This window comes from Xenia sp. Carnegie-2017, unplaced genomic scaffold, assembly GCF_021976095.1.
Source record: "Xenia sp. Carnegie-2017 unplaced genomic scaffold, XeniaSp_v1 HiC_scaffold_24, whole genome shotgun sequence".
Taxonomy (NCBI): Eukaryota; Metazoa; Cnidaria; class Anthozoa; order Malacalcyonacea; family Xeniidae; genus Xenia; species Xenia sp. Carnegie-2017.
This window is the reverse complement of record NW_025813487.1, coordinates 5,521,469-5,541,762: the sequence shown is the minus strand read 5'-3', so window position 1 is coordinate 5,541,762 and position 20,294 is coordinate 5,521,469. Positions and strand designations below refer to the sequence as shown.

Sequence of the window (20,294 nt, the reverse complement as noted above, 5' to 3'; positions counted from 1 at the left end):
GATTAAGCTGTTGTTGATTAAATATAACTGATCACTTTGTACACAAAGGCATAGATGATTGCAATGAAACAATTTTTACAAAAATCGTCCACTCATTTTTACAGGAAAACAGTTTTGGGGGCAGTCTGTTCCCGAAAGAGTGAATGTCTCCGTCTTTCTGCGTATGAGTGTAAAATAAAAACGCTGGTCTGTCGACCTAATGACAGTTTTGCAAAAAACAGTTATATCCGTGTATTATTTCGTGAGTTTTCATTGAATTCAATCGAATATTGATGCTAAATATGATTGCTGTATTTTTGTAGATGTAGATCGTCCAGGTTAGTACCAAGTTACGCTTTTTACATAAGTCATGATTTTGATAGGATGCACTTCATTGTGCTTCAAAATTTTCCGCAATATTCATAATGGTCGCTAATTTGATAGCTATAGCAGTTGAATTTTTTGTGTAAAGCACGAGAAAATGATGTCGGTACCTTACTCAGACATCTCACATGCATGCACGATTTTAAGAATTTTCCTTTTTGTTAAAGGAAGTATTCGCTCCCGCTAGGTTTGTAATCGTGGGCTCAAATCCCGCGTAAATCAAAAACACAAAGAATTGAAGAATAAATTTGTACTGTACAATTTTAAAGTTTTAACCGAGGAACTTTCAATTTAACTGCACTAAAGCGGCGTGTTACACCGAATTAACTTGCTTACAAGCAAGGGATTCGATGTTTTTATTTCAATGTTTGTAGTCAGTGATTTCTCCAGTTTTGTACCCTACGGTCGTGAAATTGTCAGACTCGAACCACGTGTTAAGACTTTTGGTGAAAAGTGTGACAGCTTACATGAACCGTGGGGCGATGAAAGTATAAGAAAAAAGGTAAATTTGAACATTTAGTCTGATGGCTGATCATGGTAGTGGGCAAGTGGCCAGAAGGCACATGTAGCTGCTCTTTAATTCAGATACCAAATGTTTATTTTATTTACAGACAGAGTTTTGGCAGTTGAGACACTCTCTTGAGAACTTTGATCACATTGAAGATGAGATTTATGTTTGTGGTCACACAGCTGTTTGGAGTTCACGCTCTGGAGACTCAAAAGTTCTCCACAAATCTTTCACTGTGGAATCACCAATAACAGATGCTTTGTGGTGCGTGTTCCGTACCACAGACACAAGTAAGTATTTTCTTACAGAGCTACAATGTTGTAAGTTTTTAATGTAAATGTTTTAAATTATTTTCTTCGTGCAGTTTTATTAGCAGTAAATCAGGTTAAAAATTTGTGTTTAAGTTTTTACCACATTTTACTACATGAGTACATCTTTTTCAATTGAGCTGCCTTTAGTTTCATTGGGGGTATATAGAAGGGGGGGAGGGGGACTCAGCCCCCCTTTTTAGAATTTCTTGTAAAGTTAGGGGTGCTCAGCCTTCTTTTATAATTCATGATTTTGACTTGTTAAGCAGTTATTTAATTTTTTTTACCTCCAATAAGCTCATGATTTTGTGATTTTATAGGCTTGACCATTCCTATATGTACCAGTAAATGCAAGCTATTAGAATACTATAACATGACTGTTTATCTTAACTGTTTGTTAATATCCATCATCATCATACTTACCCACATGGATGGTTAGGTGCAAGCTTGAGCAGTATTGAATAATGGGTAGCCCATTTACACTTAGTTACTTATATACCTTCCTACATCATTGTTACTTATATACCTTCCTACAGAGCCTCCCTTGTAAAAATATTGGCAATACACCCCTGAGTTTCATGATTGATAAATGAGGCAACAGTGGTGTTAAAAATTGCTTGTAAATGCTATTTGATATTTTGGAGCACATTGTTATGCAAACTAGTGACGAGGCATTTTCGATATAAGAATGAATTTCTTGAGACTCTTGTGAAACATTGAGCATTGTGCAAACTCCATCATCAAGAATTTTCTGTAAATTAAAATGTTTCAAATTTCATTCTAAAGCTCATGTCACTACATGTTTTGAATGTTTTAGTGAAGGAAAGATGTCTTTGCATTGTTGAAGAAGATGTTATAAAGGCTTTTTCACAAAGTGGAAACATCGAGTCAACACCCTTACTTTTTAAGGTTGGTAATAGAGGATCAGGGTGTCCTGAGGGTACTCAGGGGGTCACGTATGGACTCTTGGAGTAGTCAAGGTTTCCCTTTTGGTCTCTTGGGCATAGTCAAGGGAGTAACTTTGGATTCTTGGAGTAGTCAATGGGGTCACTTATGGTGTCTTGAGGTATTCAGGGAATCACCAATGGTCTCTTAAGGTTGTCAGGGAGTTTTTAGAGTTGTTTCTTAGGGCCGTCAGGGAGGTCACCAATGGTCCCTTTAGGTAGCCAGGGAGGTGAATAATGGTTTATTAGTAAATAAGGAGGGATAAAGTGCTGACCATGAAATTGAAGGCTCATATTTTATTACGTAGGTATCAAAGGTTCTTGCAATTCATGGTGGTTTGATTTTAGAGAGAAATGTTTTACCTTCAGATTCAGATCAACAGAAAAGGTGAGTTAGACAATCGTCATAATCAAAGTTTTATTCGCCTTGTTAATATTCTCTCAATCTTTCCTCTTGGGAGGGGTGGGTGGGTTAAAAAGATATTTAAAGAGAATGCATTGTTGAATGTTTTTATATATCATGTATAATTCAAAATGATCATAAAATCAGAAAACCTTTCCGAATCCAAATTGAAAATGGTCAAAAAACGGCTCTCAAAATCTGAAAAGCCCCCTACAATGAGAGAGCACAAAGTGAATATATTTTGTGAGGGTGGGAGGGTCTCTGACAGCACTGTGCTTACCTCCAATAACCTACTACAAAATCAATCGAAATAAACAATGAGATACTTTCAATGTTATTAACATAAATAGAAAAGTTTGTTTTTCATTAAGGAAAAGGCGTAAAACTTCTGTTCATTTTGGTTTCAAATATTTACATTATATATTTCTTAATTTGCAATTTGTTTTTACCCCGTCTGCTTTATGACCTCTTGAACTTGTTGATCATTTATATTTTACATGTAGCAAGAAGATTCCGACCATCTTCAGTTTATTGAGCCCATTGGATGAACCAAGACCTGTTATTGGACGCTATGCGGGTAAATAATGAATCCTTTGATTTAGAGCAAAATGTCAGAACGTTGTCTCGTAGTCGTTCATGATCTCTATGATCTGAGGACGGTTTACGTTGAACTAAGGTCTTCTTAAGGTCATACACTGCGTTGCTATAACAGCGAGTCTATTTTTGAGCCTTAAACTCTTTGAACATTGGGCACAAAACGTTATTGAAACTATATCATTCCGATGAAGATTCATTCTTGAATATTGCTCTTCATAACGGACTGACCCAATGAAATTGGAAAGATCATGTATTTTCTCATTTACCATTAAGAAAAAAACTTCAATAGTTCCACAAATGCAAACATTGTTAAAAAAAATCACCAATGCACTGCAGTTATTTAAGAGATATTTTTTAGGGCAGTAAAAATTTTGTATCAAAATCACCATGAGTTCACTGTTTATCATCGCTTACGGTAATATGTTTTTGAATTTTCCATTTAGGAAACACTTCGTTCATGCGCGATACAACTCTACATGTCGTTTTCACATTCGACGATCCTCCATTACTTCTTACCTACGATTCTTTCATCGGAGTTCATTCTCTTTGGTTGATACGAGAAGCAAAAAAGGAGGTAGGATGCTTTGGAAGGATGAGAAATAGTTTGCTTTGCGATTAATATTGCGCTTGGGATTTTTGCTCTATCTTCTCTTTGAAAGAAAATTGATTGAAAAGACAGTTCTTGAATGCCTTCCCGCTTAAAATTCATCATCTGCATTTTCGAATAAGTGGAGAATGATTTATTCCTTGACAATTTTTATCATTTTTGTCTCGGTCTTGAATCTAAATTACTTTAACAACAATATTTTTAACTTTTGCTCTTCAGTAATCAGGGGGGGTGAATGCTAGATTATCCCACAACGAATATCTTATGTTATGGTTCTAGGCATAGGCGTACGGGGGGGGTGGGCTGGGGGGGCTGCAGCCCCAATTTCTCGAGAATTTGTGTATTCGGGCAAGCATTTACATGATATTCTGGCAAGATACTTACTACAGTTTTTAAATTTTCAATATTAATCTACATCATTTCTAGATCATAAACTGCTTCGGTTCTTGAGCGTGAACGGTCTTTTAATGGATGGTTTTTAAATTGTTTAAATTACTTAAATTTCAGGAGGTAAAATAAAAATCGCGTAAAGTGATTGGGTGCAAAATTTTTCTTGAGACATAATAGGAGAATTTTACATCCGCCCCATTATAATATAAACAAATTACGTCACGAGAAATCGGTCTATTTACTAGCGATATTGCGACGAATATATTCGGTGTTTACAACTTTTAAACGAACACGAACGCCGATATTTTCAATCAGAGCAAAGCTTTTGGTATTAAATTTATCCACATAACGTTCTCCATTTATAAAAAAGGGCTGAGGTCAGTAAAAGTCTTGAAATGTCTTGAAATTGCGAAAAATCGTCTCCCACACGCTATCCGTTATACATTAATATATAGATTAACAATCGCTGCGATCCCCAAAGTGATTTTTAATTTTGCATGAAAATTAGGCTTCGTATGGAGAGGCACTGTCCATTCCATTGATTAGATTAGTGCCATTCACTCTATGATTGTTGTTCAAGGAAACTATTATCCACAAGGGGAAAACATTTAGTAGCCAAGCTCTAATAAAGCGTACATATGGCGTCTCGTAAACGACCGTATCGACATCGCGTTTGGTGCGAGGAATGCAGCAAGGAAATTGACAGTGATTATAAGGAGGTCCACTTTCGACGAGTTCACAATAATGAAAAGTTAAGTGTCATCGAGTGATGGATTCATCGGATTTATCGCAGTCAAAGATCAGTGGTTTCTTTGTAAAAAGTAACATGACAACCAAGGATGATAACCTAACCTTACAGGAAACAGAATCGAGTGCTAGTAAAGATTTAGCAGCCACTGGGTCTTTTGAGGAAAATCTACCTGAGATTAATTTGAAGGAGCCCATAAGCGAAGACCAAACGGAACCAATGAGAACGTTTATTGATGTTGATGAATTAAATCCACTGACGCAGTTCAGAGAAAATAAAGAATTGAATACGGTCACGGATAATGAAAATCTTACTTCCAGTGACGCACTGTTCATCGAAGAATTTAACTTAAATCAAAATATACAACGCGTTGCAACACCAGAATCAACGACGACGTCTAACACTCTAGACACAACAGCAATACAAGATTTAGATTCAACAGCATCTGTTCTAAATGAACAGACTAGAAAGGTTTCCCTTAACAGTATGAATGAAGAAGAGATTTCCACCTTGCACGCCCCAAAACAGCCTATATTAGGTGAATATCCTGCACGAAAATTCGGCAGTGAAACATTTGTGCGACGATTTCAGCCTGAATGGTACAAGAAATATCCATGGATTAGTTACGAAGTGGATAAAGATGCATGCGTTTGTTTTGCCTGTAAAGAATTTGGGAAGAATACTTCATTTGTGCTTACAAATTGGAAGAAGTCGTCAAAGCTGGCAAAACATGGCAAGAGTGAGAACCACGTCAGATCCATGACAAGATGGCTCCAGTTTAAAGCAATGGAAAGAAAGAAAACCTCCGTACTACAACAGCTGAATAGTGCACACCAGGACCAGGTTGCTATTAACAGACAATACTTAAAAGTAATCATACAATCTTTGATGTACACTGCACAACAAAATGTTGCAATTAGAGGTCATGAAGAGATTCGGGGTGATATATGGGAGATATCTGATATAAATAGAGGAAACTTTCTCGAGTTACTTTGCATAAGATGCAACGATTTGCCTTGGCTGAAATCTAAACTTCAAAGCCAGCTGCAGACACATGCTCAGTGGACATCCCTGCTATTCAAAATGAACTACTGGAAATAGTAGCAAGTGTCATGCTTGAGAGGATAGCAGAAGAAGCAAGAAGTAGCGACTACTACGGAATAGTTGTCGATGAAACGGCAGACATCAGTCGAACAGAGCAATTATCTCTTTCCTCAGATATGTTTTCAATGGCGAAACCAAAGAGACATTCACTGGTTTCTATTCAACCAAATCTACGGAAGGAGAAGTATTGTATGAGCTGTTAAAGACAGCCATTGGCAGGCTAGAGTTGACATTGGAAAACATTGTCGCAGAATGCTTTGATGGCGCTGCAAATATGAGTGGCCCTCGCAAAGGACTTGCTGCACGCATGAAGGAGTGCTCACCTCTTAGCATCTATGTTCACTGCCATGGGCATCGGCTTAACTTGGCGCTACAAGATACGATGACTACAATTGAGCCACTTCAGAAAGCTTTAGGTGTGATCCAGAGTCTCCATAATTTCTTGGAAGGAAGTCCCAAACGCCACTCCATCTTCAATGACATCAAGGTCGAAGATGAGGACGAAGATATTACACTGACTATTAAATCGCAGAGTGCTACTAGATGGTCTTGTCGTTGGGCAGCTGTAAAAGCAGTAGTAAACCAATTACCTAAGATCATCGAGGTTCTCCTTACACTCTCAAAAGATCGCGATCCGAAGACCTACAATGACAGCAATTCGCTACTTAACTCGATTTGCGACTTTCGGTTCGTTTTTGGTTTGATGGTATTAAAGGTTATTTTATCTAACACCGATGGTTTGAGCAGGTACCTACAAGGAAAGCAAATGGATGTCGCCACAGCAAAGAAGAGTGTTGATGGCGTGATTAAGACATTAATTGGATGTCGTTCCCTCGAAAATTTCGAACTGTTATGGTCACGGGCTGAAATCATAGCACACAAAATTAAGGAGCAAATTGAAGGTACAGAATTCAATTTCAAAGATGCAAAAGTACCAAGATTCCAACAGCCGTCACGGCGGCTCCAAGCTCTCGTCGGTGAAATGGCTGAAGTAAATGCAGAAGTGGAAAATCGAACAGAAAAGATTACTATCGTATCACATGCTACTACCTAAGCATTGACAAGATTGTGGCGGAGATGAAATCAAGATTTGAAGGTAGTGATCAAGAGGTCCTATTGGCACTTGCAGATATTGTGTTCAACAGGTCTCCAACCACGGCGAATGTTGAGTTGGTATCACACTTCTATGGTATCGACAGTGAGCTTCTTAGTAGCGAGAAAATGTCTTTGAGAATATTGACGTTGATTTCCCTTGTGCTGAGAGAGAAAACGCTGCCAAAATTGTTAAGAGAATGTTCGAAAATGGTGTTCATGAAGTCCTGCCTGTGGCTTACAAAGTATTTTCGATTCTGGCCGCGATCCCGGCAACATCCTGCTCAGCAGAAAGATCTTTTAGCGCTCTTCGTCGCTTAAAACCTATCTTCGAAGTACAATTGGTCAAAACGGTTAAACAGCATTGCCCTAATCAATGTGGAAAGAGCCTATGCAAATAGTACTTTAAAGAACGACATGGAAAAGATAATTAACATTTTGGACAGCGACGTAATCGTAAATCTTATTTCTTTTAGTCTTAGATCGTCGCACATTTAACTAACTAAATTTCTTCTGCGTCTAGTGTTATATATGACAAAATTTCAAATATCAAATAAAATGTAGTTACTTTCGTAGCATCCTCTTAGCAAATTGTAATGATTTTAGCTTATTAATTGAGATGGCCAGAGACAACATAAGAATATCTATGACGTCATACGTCATATGACGTCATATAATTCGGGCAAATTTAGTCCAGCTCCCCCTAAAAATATGTGCCCGTACGCCTATGGTTCTAGGTAGCCGTGCTACGTCCAATTGCCTTAAGCTAGCTATGCAAACCTTGCTGAAAAGATCATGTCCACGCTTAAGAAATATAAAATTAAGATTTCTCTCACAACCTTATGCAATATTCACAAACCAGAATGTTTTAGCTATTGCGTATGAAGAATTAACATTGCTACTTTGCACTACGACTTGTAGGTCTTAGTGACGTAGCAAACTCGATATTGGGGAGGGGGGTGTGTGGAACATTTTCATATATTTATTTTCTGTCGTATTAAGCTCCTCACCTGTACGGCTAACTGCAATTTTTAATTTCTCATTTTCTCCCTTCAAAAAAGTCAAATTTACAGCTATGAAGCCTTTTTCAGAAAATATAAAGTATAAACTCCAGCATGATGATGTATCTTACTTTGTTCAGGAATATCCTGAACTTCCAACGAACAATGATTCGTCTTATGTACTTCCTCATGCAACCAATCAACGTTTTCCCACTCCGATATTAAAACCAAGCGCCTACTCGCGACTCTCGTTGACCACATCCTCTCCAGCTCATATGACCGTGACTCGTACTTCGTCTCCTGTAGAGAAAGGTCAAGGACGTCTGCCACAATCGCCATTTATGTCATCGCCACAAATGTCGCGGTTAGTTTCAAGCAGAACTCTGCTTGAATCACCATCTGGTCAGCACAGTTTAGGTGAAGTATCTACTATCTATCTACGTGCATCGACAATGATTGTGTCTTGATGCTTTATTGTCTGGTTAAAAGTGGGTTTGATGTACAAACTTGAGTTCTTATATACTCCAGTCTAGTGTCTTCATCAGGAATGATCTGGTGTTGAAACTTGAGTTCTTATATACTCCTGTCTGGTGTTTTCATCAGCAGTGATTTAATGTTGAAACTTAGATCCTCGAATAGTTTAGTCTAGTCCCTTCCATTGAGAGTGATCTGATGAAAGTCTATGTCATTCTTAGTATATTCATCTTCCATACTTCAATCTCCTGACATCTTTCGATCTTCTGCAACTGTCGCCAACAGTTTCCATGAAGACACATTCTGGCACACTATTGAACCACTAGAACCGGAGATTTGTCTGGATCATATTTGGGAGGAAGTTTCAAATGTCAGGTATAGAAAGTGCTACCCTCCACGACCTACGTTGTACAAATCATTGAATTAGATATATTCATTGTTAATCAGGAAGCAATTTGCTCCAAAAACTTCAACATGAAACAATACAATCAAACTAAGTCACTGCGCAATTTTTCTTGTTTAACTTAACTGGTAGATACTTTTTCCAATTATGATGTTTCTTCGAACCTTTTTGGCCAAAAATAAACCCAGCACAATTAAATAGCCTTGCACATGCTGCTCTTGCGGATTTAAAGGTGGATTTGATTTAATAAATCCATTAATCCCATTTTTCTGGGATGTTGATTTATTTTATTTCACTACATTTAAGCGATCAGATAAGTAACTCAAAAATCATTACGTTATAGTGTCATTGTTATAAAAAGCAAAAGTAGCTTTAGTTACTGTTACCTCAGTGCAGGATGTAACTGTTTTTCTTTATATTTCCATTTAAATATAACAATTACTTATGATTTTGTTACTCGCAACGAAGTCATTTACATTTCTGAAACCGGCTGCACGAGGCCGAATGGCACTATCCACTGGATAGCAATATTTTCAAATGCTTCAAAAATTTCTTGAAAGATGAAAAGTGTGTAAAAAATATCTGGTGTTTATAATGTGTATAGTATATATAGTTTGTATAATTTGTATAGTGGGTGTAGTGTGTAGTGTGTAAAAAATATCTGGTGTTCATAATGTGTATAGTATGTATAGTGTGTATTATGTAAAGAGTATCTGGGCCCGGTCGCAAGAGGCCTTGATAGCGTTATCCATTAAATAGGAATATTTTTGAAAGCTTCAAAAATTTCTTGAAAGATGAAAATCTACGACTTGAAGTCGACAATCAATGTAATACCATATTGTTCTAGAATTATAAAGTTTCATTATCGTAAAGAAAATATAACTATTTTCTTAAAAGTTTGAAAAATTAACTATGCAATGGATAACGCTATCCAGGCTTTGTGCAACCGGCCCCGTATATCGTCAAAATATGACAAACTTGGTCCAATATCCTTAGAGAGTGAAGTGAGTGGCAAAGCTCTAAATTATTTTATGTTTTTATTTAGACACGCCAGCAAAGGGGAAGCTAGTAAAGCGTTTATAGCAACTGATGTTTGTGGCGTGAAATATGTTTGCTTTCTTGTTCCTCATGTATCGAAATTAAGGTCCGCGATGGTTTGTCAAACATGTTTATGGTGCCTTTTTGCATTTAAGTAATTTTATATACCTGCACTTGTTTATCAACGCTGTGAAGTCTTTTTACAATGTCAAAGCATTTACCGCGCTCGTTCAGTGATATCATTATTGTTTTCGTTCTGTCGCGATGAAGTAAAAACGTTTAGTTTAGGACGTGCAAAATACGTGTTGCTACTTTTAGTACTTTCATGTGTATACTACCATAAGTTGTACTTCAAAATTTACTTTGGTTTCATAGAAATTACCTCATTTTTAGACTTACAAAATTTAGCTGTGGTGAAAGAGCCAGCCAGGTGATATTTGGTTCTACTTTTGATATATCAGCCATTGATGCTGCCCCCATCAAGGTTTGTAAATCCTGTGTCAGTTGATGAAATGATTTCTTGCAAATATGAGCTAGTGCTGGTAAACGTCTGTTTGAAATGTTGTTTGAAGTATTGGCATACTAAAGTACACGGTGTTGCCATTTCTCCAGCCTGTAGTTCCCTAGTTACTGAAACGAAGCAAGCATTTAGGATAAAATTGGGTATAGTTTAAACAAATTTGCTTATTCGGCGTTTCTGTTGCGTTATTCATGCAACTACCTCTGAGGGGCTTCCTAAAATTATTCAAATCAAAAGTCGGTCTTTTTTCTTTGAAAATATCGGCTGTGTTGTAAAGTTAAAAATTCCACCGTAAATATTGTTTTTAGTTACATTGATTTCACTAACTCTATTAGCGAGGTTATTCTCAAACATTTTGACCACTTTACCTGTTTTTGGATGTAGTTAAATTTCCAAACACCTTAGGGGCAACTTGACTAGTAAAGTTTTATTCTTTAGAATTTCACATCCATTAATTTTGCTCTGAAGGTATTTTAAATTTAAGGTTAAGCAGGCATAACTTAGGGGACCATTACTGGGAGTCTTTTTGCCGTACGTCTTTGGTTTGTCGTGATGTATTGCAGAGTTATTTGTGATTTATATGTCATAACTAGATATTTTTATAGGGCCTTAACATGATTCTCGTCCTTTCTCGTGACTACACGTTGGCTTTATACTCTGGCAAACATAAGGTAATGTATCCATCTGCCTAATGGAATCGTTGAATGTACCTTTAAGACATGCATGTCTTTTGATTAGCTAATATTCAGTGGTTAAGCACGCTAATAGGAGGGGAAAACAAAATGATTTGTCCAGTTGTGGATATTATAGGTTACAGTTAGGATGTTACGGGGCATATATAGGATATTATAGGTTAATTTAATTTGTTATAGCGCATTGAAAAGTCATAATTGTGTAAATGCCAAAAAATAGTTCATATATCTATATACTCTGTTCTATCATTGCGCCATCGATACTGTTTATATTATTATTAACTTGTGCTGCGTATGAACGATGACGGTTTTAAAATTTACTTATTTTCCCAGGGTTGTGACATCAGACTGAACAGCTTGGTAACTATAATTCAAAACGATATAACAAATCAAGAGGATTCGCAATTATCGTTTTTATCTGAGGTAAACTTTGATATTTGAATGATGTGGGCCCGATCTTTGATCCTGAAGTTTCCTTTAAATCATACTTGAACTTCATTTTTCATCGTTCACCTCCATAATTGAATAAATGTAGGAGCGATCATCGATCCTTAAGTCTCCTTTAAACTCCGTTTTTTAACATTCACTTCGATAACTAAATGATTTAGGAGCGATCTTTGGTTCTGAAGTCTCATTTAAATAATACTTGAATTCTTTTTTCATCATTCATCGCAATGATAGCACCATAAAGGCCTTCCTTAAATCCCGGAATACTAGCGTATGTAGAATGTTATGTCTGGAAATTTTTGTGTGTGCTCTGGGCAACTCTCTCTCTCTTCCCTTCGATAAATTTTCGCCCCAATGTTTTGTCTCCTACTTTAAATGTGTCCAGGGAGTTATTGTTTGTGTGCTTTTACTGGCCGAGAGCCGAGTTAATGTTTGTTTAGCGCTTACAAAAAATGACAGGAGATGATGTTCTATGTATGTACGTTGTATTCACTATTCAGTGATCCGTTTCATTTTAAACTAGTACAAATTAAGTAGTACTTAAAAAATACTCGATTACAGAAAGACTGATCGGTAATCTGTCTTTTTTTCTTATCAGACTGTTTTGGCTTCACCTTTTCACTCAAGCCAAAGTTGGCAACCTTCGTCGACATTTGACAACACGAGTGGAAATTCAGGTAGACGTCCTTGAATTCAAGACTCCTAAAATGAAAAAGAAAAACAAACACTTAGCTATCACGAAAGATAATTACAAGCTGATAGGAACTCCGCCATTACATATCATATAAGTTATTAAGATAGGAACTCCGCCATTACATATCATATAAGACAGTTTCGTTCGCAAACAAATTTCGGTCTTTTAGCTAAGCGGTCGCTACGGTAAAGAAAAGTTTCTGTAATCTGTACCAAAACATATAAACGCAAGATAACCGATTTGTGTTTGGAAAGAAATTCAATAATAGAACATTGATTTAACGATGCCGATTTCCATTTTCCACGGAGAAAATTTTGATTGGGAAAATCGAAAGTGCGCGCACGACTGGTGGTTAAAAGTTACTGAAAATTATAGATTTTGAAAGACTTGTTTTAAAGATGTCCTCGTAGTGGCAAAATTTTGGTTAGATCTTCGTGTTTTGATTTGAATAAAACTATGGATTTTTGTTTTGTAGTACTTTTAACGTACGTAAATATAGTCCCCTTTTGCGTTTGGTTTAAAAATGACGATTGTTGGCTGCTAATTTATAGATGGATGTAGTTTACTAAAAAGATGACGTACTATTTATTTAGTAAATACATTGGTAGAAGATTTTAGAAAGCCGTACGTTCTGGAGTTAGGGTTAGGATTAGAGTTAGGGTTAGGGTTACGGTTACGGTTAGAGTTAGGGTTAGGGTTAGGGTTAGATGGATGTAGTTTACTAAAAAGATGACGTACTATTTATTTAGTAAATACATTGGTAGAAGATGTAAGAAAGCCGCATGTTCTAGGGTTAGGGTTAGGGTTAGATGGATGTAGTTTATTAAAAAGATGACGTACTATTTATTTAGTAAATACATTGGTAGAAGATGTAAGAAAGCCGTACGTTCTAGGGTTAGGGTTAGGGTTAGGGTTAGGGTTAGATGGATGTAGTTTACTAAAAAGATGACGTACTATTTATTTAGTAAATACATTGGTAGAAGATGAGAGAAAGCCGTACGTTCTAGGGTTAGGGTTAGGGTTAGGGTTAGGTTAGATGGATGTAGTTTATTAAAAAGATGACGTACTATTTATTTAGTAAATACATTGGTAGAAGATGTAAGAAAGCCGTACGTTCTAGGGTTAGGGTTAGGGTTAGGGTTAGATGGATGTAGTTTACTAAAAAGATGACGTACTATTTATTTAGTAAATACATTGGTAGAAGATGAGAAAGCCGTACGTTCTAGGGTTAGGGTTAGGGTTAGGGTTAGATGGATGTAGTTTATTAAAAAGATGACGTACTATTTATTTAGTAAATACATTGGTAGAAGATGTAAGAAAGCCGTACGTTCTAGGGTTAGGGTTAGGTTAGGTTAGATGGATGTAGTTTACTAAAAAGATGACGTACTATTTATTTAGTAAATACATTGGTAGAAGATGAGAGAAAGCCGTACGTTCTAGAGTTAGGGTTAGGGTTAGGGTTAGATTGATGTAGTTTACTAAAAGATGACGTACTATTTATTTAGTAAATACATTGGTAGAAGATGTAAGAAAGCCGTACGTTCTAGGGTTAGGGTTAGGTTAGGTTAGATTGATGTAGTTTACTAAAAGATGACGTACTATTTATTTAGTAAATACATTGGTAGAAGATGAGAGAAAGCCGTACGTTCTAGGTTAGGGTTAGGGTTAGGGTTAGATTGATGTAGTTTACTAAAAAGATGACGTACTATTTATTTAGTAAATACATTGGTAGAAGATGAGAGAAAGCCGTACGTTCTAGGGTTAGGGTTAGGGTTAGATTGATGTAGTTTACTAAAAAGATGACGTACTATTTATTTAGTAAATACATTGGTAGAAGATGAGAGAAAGCCGTACGTTCTAGGGTTAGGGTTAGATTGATGTAGTTTACTAAAAAGATGACGTACTATTTATTTAGTAAATACATTGGTAGAAGATGAGAGAAAGCCGTACGTTCTAGGGTTAGTGGAAAGTAATGGACATTCAGCGATTTTGGTTCGTATTTGATCAAATTATTGCTTGAGTAGTTTGGTGTAATACTATGAACAATAAAGTTGATTATTTAAATGTTGCTGTTTTTTTATTTGCGTAGAAATGTTGCAGTGGTTTTCATTACAGAATGACTTTACGTCCATTGACTGGAGATGAAACTGGTTAGGATGAACACACTTTATCTTATTTCTTACATATTTTAGATAGTGTAAAGATTGTTCTTGTTCTCTGTTGTTTATTCATCACTACCTATACTGACACATGTTATCTTATTTCTTGTATATTTTAGATAGTGTAAAGATTGTTCTTGTTCTCTGTTGTTCATTCATCACTACCTACACTGACACACGTTTTCTTATTTCTTACATATTTTAGATAGTGTAAAAACTGTTCTTGCTCTCTGTTGTTCATTCATCATTACCTACACTGACACACGTTATCTTATTTCTTACATATTTTAGATAGTGTAAAAACTGTTCTTGTTCTCTGTTTTTTATTCATCACTACTAAGGAATATGTTTTGCTGTGGAATTTGAATTTCTCTTTTATCATAAACAATTTATTTTTATTTGTAGTGTCGTCGTGCCTTACTGGACTACAACAAGTCTTAAACAACGATGTGGCGACTAAATTACTTTTGAAATACTATCAACTATCAAATTGTAGCGAAGATAAGGATCATTTTAACCCTGACGAAGAATGGCAAAACTTTTGCAACATTTTACTGAAACTAATTGGCAAAAGTACCGAAGAAGTGAGCAAATTATAAATTATGTTTATCAGATGGAGGATAAGTGTCATAATTTTTTGAGAACGGAGCTCGTTAGAAGCGCTTTAAACCCTTGTAATTTCTATTGTGTTTTGATTATTTCATACAATGAGGGGTAGATGTGTTCAATTATGGATAGGGTATACACGATAAGGGGAGATTGCACACAGTAGGTATAGATTGGTACAATAAAGGATAACGTACACAATAAGGGATCATTGCTACAATGAAGGTTCATAGCTATGTGCTATAGCGGTTGGCTGTTTAGAATTCTGAACATCGTAACTTTTACATCGTATTTTTTCACATGTGTAATGTGAATTGTTTTCAATATTTTTTAGTCGTTCACCAGCGCTCCTGCAAAGAAATCTCGAACGAATTCTGATGAAGGAGAAGTACATAATCATCTTACTAGAATTTTCTGTTATGTTTAAAGATAGAAATTATAAAATATCGCCAAAAACATACGTATGCGTATAATTTTAGAAAGATTTAAAATCCAGCATTCCACATTGTGGATCTAAAACTCGAGTACAAGATATCTAGAATTTATTCGAGTTGAATTTTCATCATCATTTTCATACATTCACATGCATTTTTTGATATTTTAGGATGCGTGGCGATATTTGTTGAATAACATCACTGATCATAATGAATCATTAATGAAAGCTGGCTTTGATATACCCATCCAATCAGAAACGGTTACAACAGACATCGTCACGAACCAATCATGGGACACGAATGCTTTGCTTTATCAACACATACCAAGCGTCGTTTTTGTTCTCCATCTCATACACGAGGTTTGTGACGTTTTTGTTCTCCATCTCATACACGAGGTTTGCGACGTTTCTGTTGCATAAGTTGTTAAAAAATCATTACAATTTGTTCTCCATTTTCTTCTTGAGGTGTGACATTACTGTTATTAAAGTTGTTTAGAAATCGTTAACTTACTGGCGCAAGCATCCTTGAGCAGTAATAATTGGTTTTGTTTTTAAGGATTTGAAGCTTAGCAGCTTAAAACTGGATGGTGTTCAACGTCTGGGAAGATTTTTGCTCATGTTAACTTGGTCAGTAATTTATAAATCGTACTGAAATAGAATTCATTTAATTTCATTGTTAAATGTTGTAAGCAATACTTATTTCCCAAATGAAGTTTAAGTCAGGGTAAAGCATTGACCTAGAACCCAGTCTACTACATAACTGACTCGGCCGATATTGGATAGTAATGAGTGAGACAAGCCCCCATCTTGAAAGGTGGCAAAACTGACGATATTTACCACTAGTATCTGCTTTTGCTTAGTTGATATAGAGTTGCAAAATTGATAGTCGTGCTTTGATTCTTTAAATGTTTGATATGATGGGTTTTTTAAACTTTGTTTTAACTTATTTTTCATTTTGAGTTTTGCTTTTTGCCACCTTGCTTCACCTTGAGACGGTAGTTAGACATCTAGAAGACTGGGTTCTAGATCATTAGGGTACAGCATTAGGCTTCAATCTACTTTCGAAATTACCGCTGTGCATAATTACAATTTTAGCATGATTGACTGGGAGGAATATGTCACGTTTTACTCAAAAGAATATTCACAAATATACGAAGAGGTTAAGAATTCAACAAGTGCGACAGGTATTACATTATTTTATGCTCATTGTACGTTGTGTTATTTTAAAATACATGGCAGGAAATTACAATCGACTCTGATTGGTTTGTTTCTATACGTTTTACCATAAATAGTAAAGTATGAATTGAAACAACAATATAAAAACCTGTGTTTGCAATTACAAAGAAACAATTCCAACAATTGAGTTGCGAGGATTTTTTTATGTCGTTTATTTTCTTTTTCATCATTGACAAGTAGTAACTTGGATTCTTGTGCATTTTGATGAAAAATAGAGTATGTTTTTCAAGAACTCGAAATTTCTTCTGACTAGCATTGCCTCGAACAATAAAATATTCAATATGCAGACACATTTAATGTGACAATCAAACCCATCCCACAATGCATTGCGGTCATTATTTCTATCATCAACAGTGAAAAGTCTGTTGCTAATCTTGTTTTACTTGATGTTTTAGAACCGCCTTCAAAATATGATTTATTTTTTCCTTCCTTTGTTACAAATGACCCTCCCAACGTTTTTAAATGTTTGATGGCGTGTTTAAAAGGACAGAAGGTTTGTACCTACTCTGTTGTTTATTTTCACTGTTCTAAAAATTGATTCTTGATTTTATCATATTTCTAATTTTAACCTTAATCTAATCCCGACATCAATCTTCATCCTAATTCCAATCTTCGTTATGACCCCAACCTTGATTTTAACCCCAATCTTTGATTAGACCACAACATTAATTATAACTCCAATCTTTGTTTCAGTACTATCTTTAATCCTATCCCCAATCTTTATCGGGTATCCTAATACATTTCTTCTGTTCCTGTATTTAGAATAACCTTTCAATAGCCTGCATCATAAGTGTTTAAAATAAATTATTTTTAGATCGAAAACTTTCCTGTTCTTCCTGCTGTTTGTGAGCAAACGTTTAAAATAATGATGGTAAGATTTCTTTATGTTGTATTTTATTGTGATGTGTTGTATGCCCTCGATCGTGTAGTTAGCTAATCCTAGAACATGTTGGCACGTACAGGATTGTTTAGGTACATTTACGATCATGGAGGTACATCCTATTTTATATAGGTACATTTACGATCTTTATGTTCTCACACACGATTATGTAGGTAGTAGGTACATGCTGAATATTTTTGGTGTATCAATGATCATGCAAGTACATTTACCATCTTTAGGTTCACACACACGCGATTATGTAGGTAGTAGGTACATGCTGTACCATTTGGGTACATCCATGATCATGCAAGTACATTTACCATCTTTAGGTTCACACACACGCGATTATGTAGGTAGTAGGTACATGCTGTACCATTTGGGTACATCCATGATCATGTAGGTATGTTAACGACCTTTAGGTTCACACACGTGAACATCCTTTTATGTAGAACATCCTTAATATTTTAGATATAAGTTAAATGCAAATGTACCGTACAGTAACTAATAATTTGTTATCAGATGTATTCTTTGTGCATTCCTACAAAAGATGGAAGCTTTTGTGAAAGCGCTGATGAAATATTCAACTCGATAGCGTTTAATTGTGGTAAGCTTTGATTTTTCCTGATTCTTCTCAATGTGTACAAGATTAAGTAAAATATAGAAATGAAAAAACCTGAAGACGATACTTTAATGTCGAAAATGATTTGTTTTCATTAAATCTCGTGAAGGAGTGTGTAATCATGGACGAGGCCTCTCGAGATCAATGTGTCGCCGTATTTTGAACTTCTATTTTCTGTGTGTAGATTTATGAGTTATTTTAACTGCTTGATAAAAACTTGATCGAAACATTTTGCATTGTGTAAACGTATCTTGAAACACATAACGACTTTTCGGTTTCATCGCTTCCTTTGATCTTGAACTCATTTATTACGTCATACACAATCGAAAATTTCATGCAGCAATATTCCTCCCCCCCCCGCCTAATATAACAATCTTTGTTTAAATGTATTGAAATGTGCATGTTTATGAACTCTAAATGAATGTGTTCATATGTATTAAAATGCTTGTTTTAACTTTTAGATCAAAATTATAAAGTTTACTTTAACGAAGAATCCAAAAGGTCTGCTAAATGAAATAGATAGATTCGAAATGTTTTCCTTTTGCGGTCTTTTTAAAAGATATAATAAATCAAATGTACCCCCCTGATATCAAAAAGTATCAACTTCACACCCCTGTTGTTATGAAAAATGTTCTCGATAATAAATAGGAATGTTTAGCAAATTATGTGAAGCTCAAGTCACGTTTAATTTGTATTCATACAGAAAAATGTTTCTTGTTACTATTTCATCAACAGCAGTTGCAGGTCTACGATAGCTCTGAATACATTCTAACAGCACATTTTAAATTTAATTAATAGTTTAAAAAACACGAGGGATAGTGTACAGCATAAGATGCACAAGGATAGTGTACAGCATAAGATGCACAAGGATAGTGTACAGCATAAGATGCACAAGGATAGTGTACAGCATAAGATACACAAGGATAGTGTACAGCATAAGATGCACAAGGATAGTGTACAGCATAAGATGCACAAGGATAGTGTACAACATAAGATGCACAAGGATAGTGTACAGCATAAGATGCACAAGGATAGTGTACAGCATAAAATGCACAAGGATAGTGTACAGCATAAGATGCACAAGGATAGTACACAGCATAAGATACACAAGGATAGTGTACAGCATAAGATGCACAAGGATAGTATGCAGATGCACAAGGATAGTGTACAGCATAAGATGCACAAGGATAGTGTACAGCATAAGATGCACAAGGATAAGATGCACAAGATGCAATGCACAAGGATAGTGTACAGCATAAGATGCACAAGGATAGTGACAAGATACAAGAGCATATAGTGTACAGCATAGAGATAAGGATAGATGTACAAGCATAAGATGCACAAGGATAGTGTACAGCATAAGATGCACAAGGATAGTGTACACAAGACACAAGGATGGTGTACAGATACACAAGGATAGTGTACAGCATAAGATGCACAAGGATAGTGTACAGCATAAGATGCACAAGGATAGTGTACAACATAAGATGCACAAGGATAGTGTACAGCATAAGATGCACAAGGATAGTGTACAGCATAAGATGCACAAGGATAGTGCACAAGGATAGTGTACAGCATAAAATGCGCAAGCATAGTGTACAGCATAAGATGCACAAGGATAGTGTACAGCATAAGATGCACAAGGATAGTGTAGATTTGGTTGAGAATCAATAATGAATACGTGGGAACTAAGTTATTAAAGTAAATGGTTTGAACCCGGGAGTATCGTTACATGTTTGTAGATGTAGATCATCCAGGTTGGTATACTCCTGAGAAGGACTGTTGTTGTTGATGTTGACTGACGTTTCGACAACCTTAGCGGTAGTCATCTTCAGAGTCAAGAATTTTTTATTTTATCCTTCTCAGGACTATACCAACCTGGACGATCTACATTTACAAACATGTTACTACGTTATTACTAATAATATATGCTTTAAGGTATTTTGGTCTGTAAATATATTCAGATTAGTGTGTTGTGAGTTATCATGGACTGCTACTGTTCAACAGATGTTGCATTTCCAATAAAGT

General features: G+C 35.8%; 2 protein-coding genes across 5 annotated transcripts in view; both read left to right on the top strand.

The window, feature by feature from the left end:
• Window positions 1-597: 597 nt before the first annotated feature.
• LOC124451999 (anaphase-promoting complex subunit 1-like) lies at window positions 598-13,369 on the top strand. Its single transcript, XM_047002595.1, has 14 exons — window positions 598-865; window positions 975-1,161; window positions 1,997-2,088; window positions 2,432-2,511; window positions 3,030-3,103; window positions 3,567-3,697; window positions 8,206-8,482; window positions 8,761-8,914; window positions 9,988-10,086; window positions 10,374-10,464; window positions 11,106-11,171; window positions 11,526-11,615; window positions 12,238-12,316; window positions 13,299-13,369. The coding sequence occupies exons 1-14, from the start codon at window positions 728-730 to the stop codon at window positions 13,367-13,369; spliced, it is 1,629 nt and encodes a 542-aa protein (XP_046858551.1). The 5' UTR covers window positions 598-727.
• An 879-nt stretch (window positions 13,370-14,248) lies between these two features.
• Window positions 14,249-20,294, top strand: part of LOC124451821 (anaphase-promoting complex subunit 1-like) — a 30,509-nt gene continuing 24,463 nt past the window's right edge. For 3 of the 4 annotated variants that reach the window (XM_047002423.1, XM_047002421.1, XM_047002420.1), the window contains exons 1-12: window positions 14,249-14,325; window positions 14,423-14,483; window positions 14,898-15,076; window positions 15,433-15,486; window positions 15,578-15,622; window positions 15,703-15,891; window positions 16,088-16,158; window positions 16,627-16,715; window positions 17,163-17,260; window positions 17,582-17,638; window positions 18,167-18,251; window positions 18,728-18,767. In XM_047002423.1, the coding sequence (XP_046858379.1) occupies window positions 14,450-14,483; window positions 14,898-15,076; window positions 15,433-15,486; window positions 15,578-15,622; window positions 15,703-15,891; window positions 16,088-16,158; window positions 16,627-16,715; window positions 17,163-17,260; window positions 17,582-17,638; window positions 18,167-18,251; window positions 18,728-18,767 (941 nt within the window). In that variant the 5' untranslated portion in view covers window positions 14,249-14,325; window positions 14,423-14,449. The remainder of the gene's footprint in view (window positions 14,326-14,422; window positions 14,484-14,897; window positions 15,077-15,432; window positions 15,487-15,577; window positions 15,623-15,702; window positions 15,892-16,087; window positions 16,159-16,626; window positions 16,716-17,162; window positions 17,261-17,581; window positions 17,639-18,166; window positions 18,252-18,727; window positions 18,768-20,294) is intronic. The other variant, XM_047002422.1, reaches the window with a different exon arrangement.